We start from the raw sequence: 21,087 nt of genomic DNA, 5'->3' as shown, positions 1-21,087 counted from the left end.
GGCAGTACAAACTTCAGAAGTACTAGTTAGTCCCTGACAGTGCACAGGGACTTCAGGGGCAAGTCTCAGGGAATAAAAGGTGATAGAGTTTACAGACACAGAATTTGATGCAAGGAATGAAGAACTGAGTTTCTTCTACTTTCAGTTTCAGCTCAGGCTTATTTCCCCTGCTGGGTGCCCCCCCCCCCCCCCCCGCCATCTTCTTGGTTTTCCAATTATCCCTTAAGGGCAAATCTACCAATCACAGATCACAGGAATGCTGCTGTGCAACAAACCACAAGAATCCCCTCTAGTCACTGGGGGTCCCTCCAGAACCCAGAAGTTTATTAGCATTCATCAAAAGAAATATATATTGGAACATACAGGCAGTGCATCAAAATATCTAAATGCCAATGAGAGCTAGGAGTGGAAAGATCACAACCTGGGTGGTTCTGTGATGTCTTAGGAATGGGGAAGGGGAAGCTCAGGCACAGCAAGCAGACACTTTCCCCTTTCTGTACTGAGAAAGCACTCTTACACCCCGAGTGAGGATGTACTGCTGCTTTTAATTCCCCCCCACCTTCCCCCAGCCATTTTATTTAACATGACCTAAATACACATTCCTGTTTTCCCTCCACACCCCTCCCCATATACAACAGGGAAAATAAGCACCAATAGTAACAAGAATAATAATTACAGCCCCACCTCTTAAGAGGCCCAATCTTCACACATGTCATGTGGATTTTCTTCTTTGGAGTGACTATAGGATTAAAAAATGGAGGATCAGGCTGGCTAGCCATTACCTGACAGTCACTGTTCCTCAGAGTACCATCCACATGTGAGCTAAAGTAGGGTGAGGGATGGGAAATGGTAGTAGGAGGATAGAGTCCCCCAAAGCAGCAATAGGGGTGAAGGAGTTCCCCAATGTCTCTTCTGGACAAATTTCACAATCTACTGGGCTCCTGAAAAGTCCCATGTAAGGGTTTCCTCAACGAGATGATCAGTTCTTGATGGTTCAAGCATCATTGCCATCTGTCTGCCTCAGCTTCTTGAGGAAAGGAGGTATGGTTTAAACCCCTTGCCCTCCCCATTGGATGGAAAATGTCCCCAAAATGCTCCTTTGGAGAACCTAATATGACAAATAGTACAACATCTGCACTTTTAAGTTTCAAAATGGAAGCACAAAATACAAAAAGGAAAAAAAAAGAAGCTTGAGTACTCTTAGAAGGTCTACACACGGGGGATGAGGGGTCCTAAAGAAAAACATAAAGCTATAAAACATGCTGTCTACCAGGATCCATGTGCCTGAGTCATTTGGCATTTATCTTCAGTACCTGGACATCTTTTTCTGTCCTTACCGTGGGGGGTGGTGGTGGAGAAACTAACAGTGTGAACAACAGCAGGAAGAGGAGAGGGGAAAGAGGGAGGGTCCTAGGCAGTTGAGATGACAGCCCTCTGCACGAGCAGCAGTGATTTTTCTGTCATCTTTGTTTTAAAACTGTAAACAGCACCACTTAAAAACAAAATATATCAGAAAAGAACAATTGATAAAGATTGTTTTCCATGAATATAAAATGCAAACAATATAAAAATAGATAATTGATTTTGATATATATATTAAAAACAACTTGAATGCAACATACATATGGGTAAACTTGAAAGTCTCCCTGCTAAACCCTCCATGCCTCCCCTAGCAAGTGAGCCTGGGGGCTGGGGGCAGGTGTGGTGGTGACATTGGCATAGGTGGGAAAGCTGCTGGCAGTAGGATGAGAGCACACACTCTCTGAGTATGGAAACCTACTTCCCTCCTTTGTACAGCACTGATAGAGGGAGGGAGACTAGTATTTATTAAAGCCTTTATCCTGGGAGGATTGTGGCCTGGCACCCAAGCTAAAGCCAGAAGGGCCCCAAGGCAGGGCTTTCTTAGAGACTCTAAAGCACCAAGAATCTGGCATCCTGGCCTGGGAGAGGCCTGCTAGGTGGCCTTCCCTATCCACATTCACTGGTCCTTAAAGGGCCAGTCTCATCTGGGAATTCTAAGGTTTAAATCTGTTACTACTTAGGCCTAATGGGTAGCAAGATGAGGGCAGCTACTTTCTCTCAAGTCACATCTTCCTTTTAAGTCACATCCAAAGGCATCCTCCTAAGACCTTGCAATTGAAACATGTTATTCATCTGGCCATAGCCTGTTTAGAGAGAGGCCTGGAGCTTGGTTGGCTTTCCCATTGTCATCCTGTGCTGTCATTACCACATCCTCAGCCAAGTCTTCCTTCTCTAGAATGCAGCTGGCATTTGGTCATGAACTTTTCAGCTCTAGCAACTCAAAGGAGCCTGCTTCTGCAGCCACATATCCTGACCATCCCACTTTTGGTGGTGAATCCTGACCCTGGGCTAATCAGGGCAGTGAAGGGACTTAGAGGCTGTGATGCTGTCCAAGCCATGAACTCTTATTCAGTCCCAGGTCCTACTCTGTGGTGTATGACCTTTCAAAGCCCAACAAAGTATGTCAGGGCTATGACAGCTCCTCTTACAGAGGGTTCATCTTGTTGCCCTCCTGACCCTGAGGGCAGCTCTCAGCCCTTACCCAAAGGCCAACAACCTTTTTCCTATTCCCAGATAGGCTGGTGGTCCTTCTTCACTGGGCTATGGAGGCTGGTGATAGCTCTACTGCCTGCCATGGCATGTCCACATGCAGACAGAAGCTCAAGCTGCCCTGAAGGAAGAAGCAAGTGGTGAGTTTTCTCCTGTTATAAAGGCATTTGGTGAGGGTTTACTTCCTGACAAACATCCAGAACAATTTCAGCCTCACTCCCAGAGAAGCTTTGGTAAGAAGCCAGATAGTTACAATCTGGGCACTTCTCTCCTGGAATGCTGTGATTGGGGTAAGGAGGCCCTGCCTCACCTTCTTTCATTCTCCAGCTCCAGGACAGATGCATTTCTTCATGATGAGCTGGTCTGGGTCCCTTGAGATCCCTTGGCACTGGTGCCATGCAAACTCATGTGGTTATTTTCATGGGTATAACTTCTACCAGCAAGGTCGTCTCTTGTTGACGAGGGGCACAGGGCCAATCCCAATCTGATAAATGGTGGCAAAGACCAGCGTGCCTATATCCCCTGGCCAAGGGACAGTTTGCCAATAAAGTCACCTTGACTCAGAGAGCCAACAGCATCTGTTTCCAAGGTAAATTGCCATAAATCAGGAATGGCAAGAGCCTTGTTGACTTCTTCCCTTAACAGACATGATGATGGCTGAGTGGTGGAAATAGAGGAAGGGATATAAGAGGCAAGAATCATAATTTGGGTCACTACATCCAGGCAAAAAATGTTTTACGTGCCACTTCCACTAAAGAAATTTAAAAGGAACCTCTCATATGGGTGATTAACAACAGTTGAGTCTAGCAAGATAAAGCCCATTGCAATATTTTCCTGACAGTAAGCTCTTCTCCACCAGTATTTCCAACCTAGTTTAACATGAAAACCACATGGATGTAGATGGGAGGATGCTATACATTCCATTTCATAAAGGGCTGCAACTGTCATGCAAATCATAGTCCTGTAGCTTGACAGAGTGAGGGTGTGTCAGTCTTTCCTCTCAAGAAGCCTGGTCCTTTGATTATACTAATTGGGAGATGAAAGCTCTTTGGAGAGCCCAGAACAGCAGCTGAGATGCCTTTGGTATCTTGTCTTGGGAGTGCAAGCCTAGAGACTCTAGTGTCCAAATGAAGGGGTGGGCAAGACTTAGGGAACATTTTGGCTTGTGGCAGGAGGGTAAGGAGCTTCTAAAAAGCTGGGTTGCCTCAAGCTTCACAATCTGAAATCTCCTCTTGCTGACTGGGATAAATGAATCCTTTTTGTTTCCTTCCCCTATACCCACCCAATAAAAACCTGAAGCCCTGCAGCCAAGCCCCAATTTAGATTGCATCTCTTACTTTATCTCAAATAAAGGAACATGTTCCTTGTGATGAGATTATGAAAACTCCCTTTAGAGGAAAAAAATGAAAATTTGAAAGTGTTGGCTTAAGAGAAGAAAGAAAAAAATCCTATCATTCCAGAGTTCAAGACTATGGCAGGGCTGGAAATGTGGCTTGAGTGGTAGAGCACTTGCCTAGCAAGTATGAGGCCCTGAGTTCAAACCTCAGTTCCAAAAGAAAAAAAAGACTATGTCAGTGTGCAAGATAGAACCACAAAACCTTATTTAGTCTTCTTCTTATAAAAGGACAGATTTAATTACTCCATTAAGGAGATTTGTGTTTTTGTCTTCAACTCAAATTATGGCAGGCCAGGTTAAAAAGCCCCCATCTGGTTATGATGTCAAAGTTCACAGCAATAAGCAGTGAGACACATGCTTGATCCCTCTCTAAGGACAGCTAGCTGGGACAAATAGCTTATAGTCATCTGATGTAACAGTGGCAGCTATGTCAAGGCCAAAAGGAATGGGGATGGGGAGGGTCTGTACCATAACTTCACATTGCTAACAGCAAACAAGCCCCCACCAGACTTGGCTGGTCATCAGTGGTTCATCATTTACTAGGGGGAGGGAACAGGGGGCACTAAGGGCCTGTGTTAAGGATGCATTTTGTGTGTGTGTGTGTATAAAATCATTAACTTGGCATCTGGAATAGGCACAAAATTATGCTATCCCAATTTATGAGTCACAAGAAGAAACCCCAAAAGCAAAAACTGGAGCACAGTAGCAGCAGCCTCCCTGGGAAGATGTACTTGAGCTGAACATGGCCATAGGTGGCAGAAGAGGGAAGGAGAAAAACAAAGGTGAAAACTCAGAGAGTTTTCCTTGGCCAAAAGGATTTTCAAGTTAAACAACAACTCCCACCCCCACCCCTCTGCCCAACCCCATTCCCATTCACATGCTCAGGCCCCATGTCTCCACTCCAGAATCAGTGATGACTACTTGACTACATTTCCATTCATGGCAGTGGAGGAGTAGCTGATGGGAAGAGAGGCACCTTGTTCTGCCCTCTCCTTTGACAGGTCAAGGCTGGAAGCCCTGTAGGGCTGGGGCTGGAGGGGCTGAGACCGAACCTTGGGTAGCTGAGGGATACCATGGGTGATGCCCACAGGCTTGCCCTGGGACAGAGGGCTAGGGCTAAAACCTCCAGAACTGGATGAACAACTGGGCTCATCAACCTGCAGCAGCACATCTCGAGGCCTGGCCCTCACACTTGGGGAGGCTTGTGGCTGAAGGTTATAGCAAGGGCCCATGGGCAGGGGTAGGTGTGAAGGTCGAATTAGCTGAGGCCCAGATTCCCCAGGAGCTCTTGACTCTGGTCCTGACATGGTAACAGGAGGTAAACAACATGTTGCCTGCCCATATGGAAACTGGCTGGAAGGCCCATCCAACTGACTGGGGCTTATCCAGGCAGGGCCTGGCCCCACTGGAAGAGGACAGGGAGCCCAGGAAGGCCAGTCATAGGCCCCTGGGGGTTCAGTATAGAGGGACAGGGGACTGTCTCGGCCCCATTCTCCTTCCTCTTCTTCATCTGAATCTTCCTGCTGAGCCTGAAGCTCATCAGACTCCAGATAGCCTTGGGCCATGTGCGAACTGGAGAGCTCCAGCTCCAGCGTCTCTGCAGTATCAAGGGAGCGGCTCCTTCTGTTGAGGGCCATAGCAGCAGGTGGAGGTTGAGGGTGCATGCCAGGTAGTCCCAAGTATCGAGGGAGGCTGCTCACACCCCAAGGCAGGCCTTGGTAAAATCGGCTGTGGTAGTTATTGAAGGCATGTTTGTGATAGTAGCCCAGCTCAAAAGCTTCCAAGGAGGCTGCAAGGTCTTCATCATTGTGGAACTCAGGATTTTCTTCACACTTGCCTTCTCCATCCCGTTCTACATCAGCAATGTCAAATGTTACCATGGGAGGAAGCTCAGGGAGGTTTTGAGTGAAGGACGAGTCAGAATCAGAACTGCAGGACATGCTGGAAAAAAGGTTTCCATTGCTGGTGAACTCCACTAGAGCCTGTGAAAAACTCACAGTGGCATTCCCTTCCTTTCCATCCTCCTCTTCCTCTGGATCCTCAGGGGGTGAGTAAGTAGGGTAGGCCCTCCTTGGAGATCCTCCAAAACTTGCTTCTTGCATGTCTGGCTCAAACATGGCATCACTCTGGAAGAGCTGCATCAGACAGGTACTTTGATCTTTCTTGGAACAGATTCCCTCAAAACGCTTCTCCAGAGGACGAAAATCCCGCCAGTCTGGTTCACTACTTGAAGTGGCAGGGAATGCTGAGGTGGTTCCCCGGTGGGAAGACTGAGAAGCTCCTGATGTCCCTGCCACCAGGCCCATCACTGATGGCCCTAAGGGCCTCATCTGATACTCCAAAATGGGCTTCTCTTGTTGGGTCTGGCCCTCTCGGACTTGACCCTCTTGAGCATGAACCTCACGGGCTTGGGTTTCTCGGGTTCGGACCTCCCTGGCATGACTTTCTCGAGTGTGGACCTCTCGGGCATAGGCCTCCCTGGCATGAGATTCTCGGGTATAGGCCTCCCTGGTGTGGGCCTCTCTAGCACGAGCCTCCCGAGCCTCAAGCTGCTCCCTCCGAAGCTCCCAATACAACAATTGTTTTTGGATGGTCACTAGCCGTTCTTCCTCTGTCTCCATTGCCCCTGGGGGCCGAGAGGAAGAAAAGGACTCAAAGTTCAAGAAGGGATCAAACACCTCAGAGCTGCGACCCTGGAGATCATAAAGGCAGTCATCCCCAGGTGGAGAGTTCTCAAGACTGCCATCTGGCTCATAGAACTCATAAAGGGCATCTCCACTATAGCTGTCTCTGGGTAAACAATCCCTGTGGACAAGCCCCAGGGCCTCACCTGAGTCGTCCTCAAATCCAGGTGTGGCAGAATCATAATAACCTTCATCACTATTAGGAGCAGATTCTTGTTGGTCACTCTGAGGGGTCAAAAGTTCCCCAGAATAAGATGGAACTGGATCAAGAAGCATGTAGCCATGGTGGCCTGGGGATGTGGTGGGATGGTAACCCAGGTTCAAATTGGGCCTTGGGTACATCTGGGCGCTGGCCCACAGATATTCTAAGTCATCATCCCCTTCTTCCTCTTCTTTGACCTCCTCTTCTTCCTCCTCTAGTTCCACTTCCTCTTCTTCCTCCTCTTCCTCGTCATCATCATCTGGCAAGGCCATCTCCTCCCCACCTCCTTGGTAGGTCACCAGGCAGGAACTTCGCTTGGTCCCATCTCGGTTGGCCCTCTGGCCCCCAGAGGCCATGCTGTCTGTCATACTGTCCATGTCCTGTTCTGCTATAATGTCACCACAACCTGTCAATGAGTCAAAGCTCTTCAGGGATGTGACATCCCCAAATAGGAGGCTCAGTTGATCCCCCACAGGGCCATTGGGTGGATTTACCTCTCCTGCCACCACCTTCTCCCTTGTTTCCAGAGTGTGTGGATCCTCTAGGCTACTGGCTTCAGTAGCAGGCTTGGGTTGCATAAGTGTTGAGGTCCCTGTTAGTTGTTCTGGATTTTTACAAGCCATCTTTTCAGTAGCTGGTGGAGAAGGTTCTGGTGATGGAGAAATTTTTGGTCCAGGGGCATCTTGGGGTTTGGTACTTTCCATTTTGGCTGGGAAAATCTCATCAGAGCAAGGTACAGGAGCTGAGCTCACATGCTCATGAGACCTGTCTCTGGCATTCTCAGGCCCCTTTGCCCCTGGCTGACTTTGCTCAGTCCCAGTAATCTTGCTTTTTCGGTGACGGCGGATACTGCTAAAAAAGCCTTTTAGGCCTTTCTTTGGCTTGGGCAGAGAGAGTACCTTCTCAGCTCTAGCCCTCTCTGTGGTTCCAGCTACAGATAGCTTATATCTGGAACCTGTCTCCAAAGCCCCATGGTCACTCCGAGAACTGGGAAATAGGCAGGGTGACTTGGGCAAAGGTAGGGAGAACTCAGTTCCTTCACTGACAACATCTTCAGGACAGGCTGCTTCGCTCAGGCCATAATGGGTCTTGCTCTTGTTTAGACCCTTCTTGGAGCTGCCTTTCCCAGAACATTTGCTTCGTCCTCCTCCAAAGAAACTAGGCAGAGTACAGATTCCCTTCTTGCCACCAAAGAGTTTCATGGCAGTTTTCTTCAGTCTACCTGGGCCAGATGAGGGTGGCTCTGATGTTGACCCTTCTGTTGTCTCAGCTGCCTTGTTCTTGGCTCCTTTCTCTGACCCTTGGTCCTGGGTATCTCCAGAGGCTGCCGTTCCCTTGGTCTGAAGAGTTTCATCCTTTCGGGGCTCCATGGTGATGGGAAAACTCAGATACAGCTGGTAATGCAGCCTCGGGATTCCAGGTGCTGTTATAACATCATCAGTCAGGAAGCATCACAGTGGAGTCTGGAGGAGATAAGAGAAACAAAGACAGAGGGACAGATACTGGTGAGCAAGCACCTTAGCTTGGGTTTGTTTTGACAGGTTATCTGTGGTCTTAGGCTTGAGTAGACACACCAACAATGTAAAGGAAAATGTGGGGGCAACCTTAATTCACTCCATATGCTGCTTGGCTTGCTGGGCCAGCCCCCTCTGGGCCTCAAGGCAGCAAAATTCTACACTGAGCAACAGGCAGCTCTCACCAGATGTGCCCTTCATCAGTCTACTCCCTTCAGGCTATCATAAGCTCAGGGGAGCACTGGACAGGGTGAACTGCAGATGTGTGAAAGACCCAGTGGAGCTGGGTCTTTTTTCAATTACCAGAGCGGGGCAGAAACACACAAAGCAAGAGGAAGGTTGGCTCTAGCATCACAGAATTTTTTTGAGGGGGAGAGGGTGTGTGGGGGGGCAGTACTGGAGTTTGAATTCAGGGCCTTGTGCTTACTAGGCTGGTGCTCTATCACTTGAGCCACACTCCCAGCCCTTTTTGCTTTAGGTTATGTTTGAATAGGGTCTCTCATTTTTGCTCTCGCCAGACTGAACTGCAATCCTCCCATTTACATCTCCCATGTAGCTAGGACTATAGATGTGTATCACTGTGCCTGGACTTAACATGGAATTTTTAAGAAGCATGTGGCAAAATAGCTTATTAAGTCCTCACTGGGTTCTACTAGATCCGGACATCAATTTCACATTAGCTTGGGTTCTAACTGACATTTTTTTCTGGGGTTAGGAAGAAAAGCAGACCTACCCAATGGCTCCTTAAATTGCCCTCAGGACCATGCTTAAATCTTCAGAACCCCAGAAAAAGAGCCTCACAGACTTGCAGACCAGGACTGCATTGCAGGACTCATTAAACTGACACAGTGGGTTCAGGAAGGATATTCTTTAGGTTTCTGAATCCTCTAGCCAAGAGGACACCAAAACCTCCCCCTTGCAGAGGTTATATGAGGGATGGGTCTAGGTCAGACTCTTTATTGATTGTCCTGCTGAAGAGATTTTTAATATTGCCCTTAGCAAATGGAATCCCCAGATTCCACTTTAGAAACACAAAGCAGATTTCTCTCTACTCCCCTCCTTTCATTTTGTCCCTCATCTCGGTCCCTGTGTAGGAAAGGAACTCAAAGGCACTACTTTACATGACTCATGTTCCTGGTCTAGAAGACAGGCTCTCAATAGCTTTTTAAATTAAATATACCTGATCAGGCGCTGATAGCTCATGCCTGTAATCCTAGCTACTTGCGAGGCTGAGACCAGGAGGATCACAGTTCAAGACCAGATTGGGCAAACAGTTTACAAAACCCCATCTCAAAAATAACCAGAGCAAAATAAACTGGCAGTGAGGCTCAAGCAGTAGAGTGCCTGCTCTATAAGCACAGTCCTGAATTAAAACCCCAGTCCCATTAAAAAAAAAGTAAACCTGGTGTGACCCACACCCTTCTGGTCTAGGCTCCAATCCTCCAACATCCAAGTGCCAACAGAGAAGGAATAAAAAGAAGGGTTAATACCACCCACCCCAACACCCTTTCCCATCCTTCCACCCGACAGGTCTGGTATACTCCAATGCCTGTAGCCAGTCAACAGCTAGATCATGATCATCCTGCAAAAAACCAGTGACCCTTCCCTGGAAAGTCCCTCACCACTGTGACTAAGAGCAGATGGAGGGATCTAAGGTGGAGAGGGGAGCCAGAACAGCTGCTGGGAGTAAAAGAATATGATCAACAGAAGGGAGAGGGATAAAGGGAGAGAAGGAGAAGAGAGAGGAGGAAAGGAGAAAGGGAAGGAAGAAGAGAGAGAGAGAGAGAGGAGAGACTGCTGCTGTAGTCCTGGAAACAGCTGGCCAGCATACCAATCCTGTGGTTGGTTGCTACAGTAGTTAAGACTCACACATTTACCTGCAGTGGAAGACTGTGGACCAGCACTGGGGGGTGGAGGTGGAGAGAGGCTGGCAGCTATATTATAGCCCTCTAGCCCTCTGACCTCATTAGAGAAATTTCTCCTGGAGTACCAGGTCCTGTCTTCCAAACATTAATTTTGTGCCTGGTGCCTTGCTTGACTTGACAGTTGAATCATCAGTGTGATCCAAGCTTCCATAAAGGGCACTCTGCAGAACTGAATTTTACAGTTGTAGCAAGATGATGTTTGGTTATGCAGAAAAAAGCACATCTGATCCCCTCACTGCAAAGATCTGAACTGTCATGTGTTTCAACTCAGCCCTGCAGTAGACAGCACTCCTCACCCCTAAACATGATCATATATATAGAGTTCTCTGCCCCATGGTCCAATGGGTATACAGGCCTTATCATCTATCTGAATCCCTTATCTATAGGACTGATGTTTTTACCTCAGCCATGAAATTACTGACAGGGTTCTTTATGGTGTTGGGAATGGGGGTAGGTAGCAGTAGTAGAATTGTTTGGAAATTGTGTTCTCCTCTGTGGCATATTAAAAAAACCCTCTCCTCAACATTCAATAAGTGGCAGGCACTGAGCTCAGTGCTACAGAGCAAGCCAAGAAGGGGACACCAACTCATTGCTTTTAGGGAGCTCCTAGGCTAACAGGGAGAGAGTCCTATATGTCACATTGTGAAGGCACAATATGGTCTAGGCCTGAATGAAGAGCCCCTGCTATTTCTTAAACTGAGTAGTGAGGTATCATTCTTTATACCCCATTATCATACCCAAGGATAAATATGAAAGAAGATACTCTGTGGGCTCAGAAGATCTGCCTTCAGGAGGAGGAGGAGGAGGAAACATCAGAAGAGGCATTCCATACTTTGGGCTTTGTCAGGCAGTAGGGAATGGAAATTGTAGTGATCTAGAAGGGGTAGGTGAGGCTAGTAAGTGTGACTGGGCCTCAAGGAAGACCTAGGCGCCAAGTGAAAAACTTCATTGGCCTAGACATCCTTATGAATCAAAAGCTGACTTGCCCAGCTGGGTTTGAAGCTGGAGTTCTTGGGAACAGAGGAATCAAGTAAATTGAATCACAGACAGGGCTACTTTCCAGAACCTGGATGCCCTAGCTGGAGGGCAAACCTTTTGGGCCTTCTCTTGACCTTGCTACTATGCTACTTGGCAGTAGAGGCCAGTCCACCACCAATCTTCATTGTCCCCTTCCCTGCCACAGAAAGCTTCAGTGTTGTGGAAGGAGTCATGGGCCACAGGGCTAGAGTTCAAACTATGGCAGCCTCCAATCTGCCAGGGGGTCCCTGAACAAGTCAAAGTAGCCCACTGAGCTCTAGATAATTGTGTGTTATTTTTAGATCAAAATAGCTACTCTCCTCATCCCCCTACCTCCCTAGTCCAAGTGCAGTGGAGGGAGGGTTACATGCCATAAGGGACACCAAAAACCACTTTGTAAACTATACAGCATAAAACAAAAAGATCGACATTAATGTTACTGTTATTATCATCATCATTATTACCTTCTAAGTCAGAATCCAATTTCTAAGGAAGCAGGAGACCATTAGTATAAGATTGCTTATGTGGGAAAGCCATTCACCATGCTGAGGGGGAGCCAGGGGATTTTTAAAGATATTTGTGGATCCATACAAAATCTTCTACTAAGAGCAGTTTTTAAAAGCCTGCTGTATTGTATGTAACAGGGGTGGATGAACTAGGCAAGGTCATGTCCCTAGGATGGAGATTCTCCTCTCCCAATTCCAGTCCTCCTTCTAACAAGGTCTAGGGTCATCTTTGCTGACAAGGATCAGCTTTGAAATTTCATCTCTCACCATCTGTCTCTTGCCATGTCCCTCCCAGAGCCATGCCCCCCAGAGACACTCATGCCCCACTCCAAAAAAACAATGAGGAGAGTAACAGGAGTCTCCCACAGCTGGCAGGCCCCTAACCTGGCCCCACCTAGGTACCTCCTTCCACTACAGGTCCCTTGGTTCTCCGACTAACCCGCTAGGTCCCCAAACTGTTCTTTCTCAATGGGGTATGCTGCCTTGACTTAAGATCACAAGAGCTCACCAAAAGAGAGAGCTACAGCAGAAAACAAAAGGGACAGCAAGGGAGAGACTCTGCAGCTACCCTAGAATGCAGTTGGCTTCTCATTGGGCTCCTGCCAAGAAAGTGGTTCTGCCAAACACAAAGTCCCACAACCTTCCTACCAGGGCTTGAACTCGGGGCATACACCTTGAGCCACTCCACCAGCCCATTTTATGTTAGGTATTTTTGAAATAGGGTCTAGCAAACTATTTGCCCGGGCTGGCTTCAAACCAAGAACCTCCTGATCTCTGCTTCCTAAGTTGCTAGGATTATAGGTGTGAGTCACCAGTGCCAGGCTCCTCAGATTTCTTAATCAGTGTGACCTGCTAAGTTTCACGTGGATTGGTGGGTAAAGGAACCCCTCCCACACTACTTTGTGGTCCCTGATAGGGGTCACTAGCTACAGCAGCTGCAGGGAATAAGTGGTGGTAGAAAACGGTGGGGTCATCCCAACTCCCAGGGCCAGCCTCAGGCCAGTATGGGACAAGTGGAAAGATGGCTCCTAGGAAAGAGCTCCTTCCTTCTCCCCTCCACTCAAAAAATAGGCAGAAGACCAGCCACAAACCTGCCCCAGAGACCCTTCTTGAGAGGAAGAAACAGCCAACTTAGCCAACTTAGGGAAGGCTGAGTTCAGCGAAGAAAAAAGTATGTGGAATTATGCAATAGCTCCAGAGTCATGGCCTTGACCAGATGCAGTTCTCAGGCCCTGTTCCAAGCAGTCTCTCTGGAGGCCAAGTTCCACTCCTGGCCCATCCTGCCCTTCTCTAGGTTAAGGAGGGAGAGTAAGGAAGGAACAGTGAGATGGGTAGTCTATTCCCCCTAGAGAGCCAGCCAGTTCTGCACTGGAATCAGCTCTGCCCTGCTAGGGAAAATTCAGCAAGTTATTTCACATGTTTATTGTAAGATGAGGCTATTGACAGTGCCTACATCTTAAAGGCAATTATAAGCAACAAAAGCAATGTATACATAGTACCAAATAAAATGCACTACATAGCAGAAGCTCAAAACATTATATCAACTTTTATTAAATTTATTCCAACTACCATTGGAAAATTTCTAGCAGTAAAAACACCTCAATCAGGGTGGTGCTTCCCAAGGCTCTATGAGTAAGACCTAAACCTCCTTGGCCTTCTGTTTTTCCAAAAGGTAAGTGAGGATGATCGCCATCCCACAGGTTTATTTGATCATTTAGCCAACTTTTAGTGTTCAGGGGCCCCCCTCCCACAAGAGTCAGTTGGTGGCTAATATCTGTGGATCATCTGGAAATTTCTACTAGGTAGGTTCTCAAGTCCAGACCAAAAAGATCAAAACTGCAAATTCAGCTTAAGTACCAAGATCATAGGAAATGCAAATCAAGACATCCTTCATTCACTTTTTGTACCTACCAATTTACAAAGCACTCTCTACCTCCCATGGCTCCACTGGCCCTTCCTAACCACCCATTAATCCAGCCTGGTGGGGGATGTCTCCTTGTAAAGGAGAATGAAACTGTAGCTAAGCTTGGGAAAAGACTTGTCCAAGGCAACCCAATGGGATCATGCCAGAGCCACAAAAGCTTAAGTTCCAATTTTGTGCTACTCTGGTGTACTATGCATGCCCCAATTAAAGGAGGAAGACTAAGTCAGGATTGTGAAGGTCCCCTCACACCTGCAAGAGCCATCAGCTAACCCTGCCATCCTACCCTGTTCAGACCAGCTGAGCTTCTCCTGCAGCATTTCCAGTCCTCACTGGCTGCTGCTGTTTTGGCTCCACATTCCAGAAAGCCTGCTGACTTCAGAATCCAAGGCTGACAACCCAGCCACTCTCATCAGCAACCATATCCTCTGCTCCCCTTTTTCTTGAGGGGTAAGTTTGAGGGGCCCGAAAAAGTCTCAAATAGAAAGCTACCTACGTAGACAAAGATGCAGAATTAGATCTATTTAAAGAGGATGACCTCTAAGATGATCTGGAACTTGAATAATACATTTCTAAAGCCTATAGCAGAGGCCTGCTTTCAAAACTGTTCATGGCCTGAAGGAAGGGCTGTCTAGCTTCATACCCTTTGGTGTAGCAGTAGAGGCTACTCCTATATCCATCCCTCTCTAATTTGTAGCCTTCCTGCTGAAGGGAACCTCCTCTCCTGGGGGCATTTTGCCAACTTCAGATGCAGCAGCCTTCTCTCCCTGTCCCTATTCTTCCATTAGCCCTTCACTTGACTTGTTCACATACTCAGCCTTGCTTAATCTGTCTTGGCAGGCCTCAGTCTATCTATTCTTCTCTCACAAATGAACCCTCCTTCATCTTACAGTGACCACATCTATTACACAGCCGAAGCTCAAAAAGTATTAGTTCAGCTGGAGTTTGTCAGCCTGAAACTAGAATGCCAGTTTCATCCCTTACAGATACATAAATGTAAGAAAGTGGCCCAACCTCTAATGCAGAAATGTTTTACCTGTAAAATGAAGAAAATGCTACCTACCATGCAGGATCGTGGTAAGGATTAAAGATGATCAATGTAAAGGCAATTGATTACAAGGCATGGAGCAGATATTCAATAAAGGGCCATTGTGATGAGGCTGCTTGCAGTCACCTTCTCCTCTCTAGCTCCTCAGTTCCCACCCCATGTCCTCTGAAGATGACACAAGCCTCTCAGCTGAGCTCCCTCTAGTCCCTCCCTGCTGCAACTGAAATCCCGCCCCTTGCCTCCCCCTCCCATCCTGCACACCCTTGCCAGATTCATTTTCTTACGATCCTGATTTTCAGTGCATCACTCCTCTACTTACCAAATTATTCCGCATTGCCTACAGGATCAGGGCCAAAGCCCTTTGCCTGACCTTCAAGGCTTGCTTTCCCTACATGCCCCTTGCAGGTTTCTCAGCCTCACCTCTCTGCTCCAAACATGCAGGGGTTTTTCTCCAGCAGGGAGTTGCAGTCACCCAGACACAGCCTCTTCCTAGATATGGGCTTACCTAGTTTTTTTTTTTGTGGTTTTTCCTTTCTTTGTTTTTGCAGTGCTGAGGATCAAACCCAGGGCATGAACATGCTAGAAAATGCTCTACAATTGAGCCATACCCCCAACCCAGGGAAGTCTTCCTGATGCACCTTGAACAGGGGCTTCGAGAGCCACTTACTTGCCACTCCCCTCTCAGTCTTCCAAGTCTCCTTAGAGAATATCCAAAGTAGGTACAATGAATGCCTGTGTAGGCTTCCACTGTGTCAGTCAGTCCTAACCCAGCAAAGGCAAGATCACAGACAGAATTCACCTCCTTCCCCCATTCAGATGAATAAGAGAGGAGCTAACCTCAGTGCAGCTAGGGAAAGCCTGCAGAGGAGTAACTGGGACAATGGAACAATAGCTACCCCCAACTTTCCTATGTAGCCACTCCCCTCTACTGTGTGGAAAACCGAGTGCAGAAACTTGAAGCTTGGGAGGGGATAAGGAGAGTGTACTTTGAAGAAGAAACCTTGAATTGGGGGTCAGGTACTTCAGATTTATATGAATCCTTGGGAAAATCCCTTTCCATGTTCTGGACCTCAGTCCCCATCTAGAAATGGGAGATTGGGCCAGAGGATCCATATGGCTCAGGTTGCCCTAAGAGACTGGAGGAGAATGGTACTGTGTTAAATTTTCTAGTGGCTTCTGAGTCAGGAGGCATGATGGGGGCCACTAGGTTGACTTTGGAGGGTCTGAGGGCGTACTAGGATGCCTAGATACTTATCGGCTGAGCCCACTCCACCACTGGAAGACAGAGGTGCACTGTGGCCCAGCCTCACTCCTCACACTAGCCCTAACATTTTACTCTTTCAAAATGCAGTAGGCTTGCCTTGTATTCCCAATATATCCAGAAAGAAGGAGAACTTGAATTGGCCTGGCCCAGCCCTCTCAGCAGGGAGGGCTGAGCATAGGAGGAGAGAAGGCTAAGGAGTATTGTTTGGAAGCCCAACAGGGGAAAAAACCCTGTAGGAGATAAAAGCAATGAAGGCTCCACAACAAGAAATGAAGATCAAAGTGTCACAAAGACCCCTATAGCACCAGTATGTCTGCCTCTGATCATACCAGGCTCCCTACGGCTATTTTCTCATTGTCCATATTTTCCCTTAATCCCCAAAGGAGAAGTAAGGGAGCAATGCACCCTCAATTCAGCTGGCACCTGCACTTCTACAGGGTTCTGGTTTACCTGCCTGCCTTGCTGGAGATATGCTTACACATGTATAGGTTTGAAAAAAAAGACAAGCAGTAGAGATGAAAGACTCTGTGATTATTTAATTCAGAGAACAGAAGTTGGGGGGAAGAGGTTTAGTGCCTGTGAAATCTCCAAGGGATTGTTAAGCAGAAGAGCAAGGGTAGGCAGCTGCATTCAACTCCACCTCCCAACACACACACACACACACATATATGCATGCAAGGTTTAACTTGTAGCATGAATGAGCCAGGAATGAGTGACAAAGGAAGACTAGGAAATACCTTCTCTGGAGGTTTAACCTTTATCATCTAGTTTATTATCTCTGCCTACACAGGATTTGAAGCAAAGAAATTGCTAGAATAACATCAGGCGTACCCTCTTCTACTCTCAGGTAGCCAATCTATTAAATGAGGAAGCTGGAAACCCCTTCTCCTCTTTTTGGTTCTTCAAGGAAGCTGTGGCCTTCCAGTCTTGCTGCTATTCCTCTCATTCCCAATGGGCTGTTTCCCCAATACACACTTTCTGAAAGTGTAAATATAACTGTTCTTGAGGAATTTTTAACACTTCCACTATACTTAGGTGGCAATCATTAGATGGTCAACTTTTTACAACTCACTCACCTCCTTCTGAAATTTTCAGCCCCCAACAGGCTGCAGAGTAAGACCATGAAGCAAAAAAGACATGAAAGGGGTGATGGGTTCCCCAGATGCAGCTCCCAAGTTAACTCAGCTCACTTTCACTCTTGGAGAATGGAAAAGGTGAGAGGAGGGAGTGGCTATTGAGAGCTGCATTGAGTGGAGGCCACTTGAGACCATGGAACACAACTTACGAGTCACTACACAGGAGGCAATAGCAAATCCATAAATAACAGTGGCCTTAAGAAAGGTCCTGTTGCTTTTGAAGGCTCAGGATTCCCATCCATAAACACAGGATTTGGAACTGGTGCTCTACAAAGGCCTGCTTAGCTGAGAGGAAGGGCCTCTTCAGAAACCTGGAGGAGACTTTTCAGCCCCCACCACATGAGTATTTAAGTCCAGGTTCCCCCATTTGCCTCAGCAAGGGAAACTGAGGCAGAGAGCCTGATATACTGAAACTTCTCTCTGGAGATAACCTACCCCCACCTCTATTTCCAAATCTAGGGGTGGCCTCTTACCTACCTGACTTGAAGCATGTTTCCAATTCCTTACTAAGAGCCCATTTTAAAACCTTTTCAAAAATCCTCTTTTTTCACAGCATATTTATACACAAAAAAATACCAGCCCCCAGCCCCCACTATTCAATGTCCCCTTTCTCCAAAAGGATTGGTTCACCATTCCACCACCTGGCCCCAACCTCTTCTCTACCTCTGAGCCACACTATCTCAACCAAACTCACCTCACTCACCCCGCCTGCCAGCCACCCCCTCCCATTTCTAATTTTGCTTACCCCTTTCTTACCAAACTCCTCTACTTTCTGTCAGCTTCCCAGATTGATACCCCTGAATATACAGATCTCTCAATTCTCTCCATGGCAGTTTGCCTCTAGGCTCAGGAATCAGCAACCAAAGGTATGCGAAGTCGAGGGTCTGACCAGTCCAGACCTTGAGATTGTTGTTGAAGGGACATATCATGATTTTTTTAATTATAGTTGCAACCCAACCCCCTTCTCCACCCACATTAGGCATACTCAGCAAATATCTGAGCCTTGAGAACCATTTCACAAGTCACTTTCTTTTGATCAGGGCAAGCACAAGTTGGAAGGGTAAAGGTCTTCTCAAAAACTCTACAAAGATAGTAAGTCCTTCTGGAGCATTCATTAACTGCTAGGTATTGAGAGGGTTGTGGTTGAAGTTAGGTTTTACTTACTTTTCTGAGGGGTTCTGAGAGAACCCAGACATTCAAGTTATCAGGAAGACAAGGCAGAGGAAGGGAAACTTAATTATAGTCTGCCTCCTATTATAATTTAAGCCCAAAAATGCCCATGAGAGGCAAGCAGCCCTAGAAGAGTTCTGAGACAGAGAGGTCATCATGCGTAGCAAATGGCTGGCAGGAAAGGCACCATGAAGAAGGTAGGCTGAAAACTGGGGCCTGAGAAGGAAGAGGATTTGGACAGGCATAAGTGCAGTGGGTCTGAGTATGTGGAAAGAAAACAGAGTAGGTACATTAGGTGGCATTGTATTTAGGCCAAGGAAGAGGGCAGATCCAGCCCTGGGCTAGAGATGCCCAGCTGCAAGTAGAGGTTTACCTTGTGGCCTGGTCAATGTAGGAGGTGACTGTAATGTTGTAGTGTGGTAACTGCAGTCTTGGCTGGTATCAAAAAGATCCCAAGCTAGCTTTCCTCCAATTAAGAGATTTGCTGAGTCTTATTGTTCCACCTCAAAGGTGCTCAGGCTTTGCCTGGGCCTTGCAACTCACAGAGCTCTCCACTCTCATAGGTTGATCAAAGGTCTAAGAAGAGCCAGCCAAGCCCCTCGGTCACTCCCTCTCTCCAGTTCCTCAGGAAGGCCTGGACAGCCCACTGCCAGAGGCGCAGGGCGGTGCAGTGGGTGGGGCCCAACGGGGGTGGGGGGAAGCTACACTGGGAGGGTGGTGGGGTTAGGCTGGAATCTCGGGGTTGGGGCGGTGAGTCCAACAGCGCAGTGCCCTCCGCCCTGCCCATGCCCACGCTGCTGCGGGCAGAGCCGCAGAGGGAGGTGTTTGCCTGCGGGACAAGGCAGCCTTGACCCCACGGCCCAAGCCAAGGCTAGCCTGGCCAAAGGGATGACGGCTCTGTGAGACTAGTCCAGCTGCTGCCTGGGGCCTCCTGCTGTGGCGAGTCTGGCCTGTTGAGACCCTAACCACGGCGGGGGGGCAGTGTCAGAAGTGTCTGCAGCAGACAATGACGGCAGCCTGGCGGGCTGGGTATTTTAAGTAACTGAGAAGTTGTTGGGTTTGGCTGTCTCACCAGCACTCTCACATACACACAGACGGTGCGTTCCTTATTATTCCCTCAGCCTCTGGCATGGAAATCCTCCCACAACATCGTGCCTATTGCTATTTTTAAATGGGAGTCTGGAGAGAAAAACGGGGCCAGTGCCCTCCAAGGGGAAAAGAGGAGATGAGGGGTAGAGCGAAGACAAAGCGGCCTTGCAGCTCTAACCTAAGGACCAGCAAGAGCCCTGCTATCCGCCCGCCTACCGGCGGGGGTGGAAGCCAGACGCGCCTAGAGGCCCAGGAGGAGGGGATGAGGCTGGTTGAGGCCATAGGGCCAAGGTTCCAAGGGGAAGCAGGAATCCACAAGCCCATTGAGCTCCTTTGTGGTACGCCACAGTGTGAATATCCTAATTCACGATAAAGCCAGTCTCTGTTCTGGCCCAAGCTAGCACGCGGGCTTAGTCTGCAGAGAGGAAGAGCTGGAGATGCGCAGCAGAGGGGAGGGGCCGCAACAGGGCCGCAGGGAACCGTACTCGCGTAACACAGCTGTTCCAGCAAATGTACGACAACAAAGCTGCAGAGCTCCTAGCCTACAAATGCATGGCTTGGGGTGCAGGCTAGCGGTGCCCCTCCCGGAACTGCGCGGCAGCACGTGTGGGCCCATCTCTGCCTGCCCTTAGAACCCAAGAAGCATAGCCCAAGCAAGCCCGCCAGCTTTTCCCACCCCACCTCCGGCCGTGGTCGCCTGAGCCCAGTGGACTCACGGCCGCTCGGTCCCTCAGTGGGCAGTCCGCAAAGCGGATTCCAAGAAAGAGAAAGCACCCAACAGCCCGGACTGGCCCAACCCTTAGTGCCCTCCTCCGAGCGACCAGAGCTGAGCACGCGGGAATGCACCCTACCGCCGGCAGGAGGAGGATCCAGGCTGTGCGCAAAGCTTACCCGGCCAGTCCGGCTTCCAGCCCAGTTATTGTCTGCTTGCACTGTCGCGACCAGGGCTGGAGCCTCGATTGCGGCAGAGAACGCCGCCACCACTATTTCTGCCGCCGCCGCCACCGCCGCTACAGTCACCTCCTGCACTGACTCCCTTTCCCCAGGCTCCGGGGAGCTCCCCCATACCCCCTTTCCCCGAACTCCACGGCTACAGGGTGGGGCGTCCGTAGTTTGATTGGCAGGCATCTGACTCAATCACTATGGTGGGAAGGCGTGCCTCGGCCCGCCCACTGTTTTCCTTGGTGTGTTTCTCTTTAAATGCAAATAAGCGCGGGCGTGGTGTAAGCAGGAGGCGGAGAGTGTGCGGAACGCCTTGCTGGGGCTCCACACTCCCGCCCCTACGCAGGGCGGGTTGCAGCGTGGCTCACCGCCGGCGTAAGGAGCTGGTCCCGCCCAGATGGTGTCGCCAGATCCCTGGAACTCGGTTTCGATTTTGCCCGCACTCCCATTTTCATGGTCTCTGTGCTTTAGCGCGACTGCTCACTGGCAGTTTATCCCTAGAGGCAGAGGCTTGCGGGGAGAAGCTGGGCAGAGAGGTTGGGAGGCCTGGAGGAACTGCAGAGCCTCTTGGCTGGCCCATCCTTAGGGATAGAGGCAGGACCCAGCAAAGAGGAAGGAATCACCTGCCAGGAAAGCCAGCTGTAACGCCCGCGCCCCAGCTGCTTCTGCCTCTAATGTACCAGGGTCCTTAGAGATGGCATC

General features: G+C 48.7%; 1 protein-coding gene across 3 annotated transcripts; it reads right to left on the bottom strand.

Annotated features, from left to right (window-relative positions):
* Positions 1 to 293: 293 nt before the first annotated feature.
* Positions 294 to 20,538, bottom strand: Amer1 (APC membrane recruitment protein 1). 3 transcript variants are annotated; one of them, XM_020183070.2, is made up of 2 exons: positions 20,335 to 20,538; positions 294 to 8,316 (listed from the first exon to the last, which is right to left on the bottom strand). In XM_020183070.2, the coding sequence occupies exon 2, from the start codon at positions 8,221 to 8,223 to the stop codon at positions 4,885 to 4,887; it is 3,339 nt and encodes a 1,112-aa protein (XP_020038659.1). In that variant the 5' UTR covers positions 8,224 to 8,316; positions 20,335 to 20,538; the 3' UTR covers positions 294 to 4,884. The 3 variants fall into 3 exon arrangements, with proteins under 3 accessions (XP_020038659.1, XP_073920474.1, XP_073920475.1); XM_074064373.1 differs by lacking the exon at positions 20,335 to 20,538 and adding an exon at positions 18,728 to 20,318; XM_074064374.1 differs by lacking the exon at positions 20,335 to 20,538 and adding an exon at positions 18,349 to 18,702.
* Between the last annotated feature and the right edge of the window lie 549 nt (positions 20,539 to 21,087).

This window comes from Castor canadensis, chromosome X (assembly GCF_047511655.1).
Source record: "Castor canadensis chromosome X, mCasCan1.hap1v2, whole genome shotgun sequence".
NCBI classification, from domain to species: domain Eukaryota; kingdom Metazoa; phylum Chordata; class Mammalia; order Rodentia; family Castoridae; genus Castor; species Castor canadensis.
Note: the sequence above shows the minus strand (reverse complement) of the source record. Positions and strands in the feature narration are given on the sequence as shown.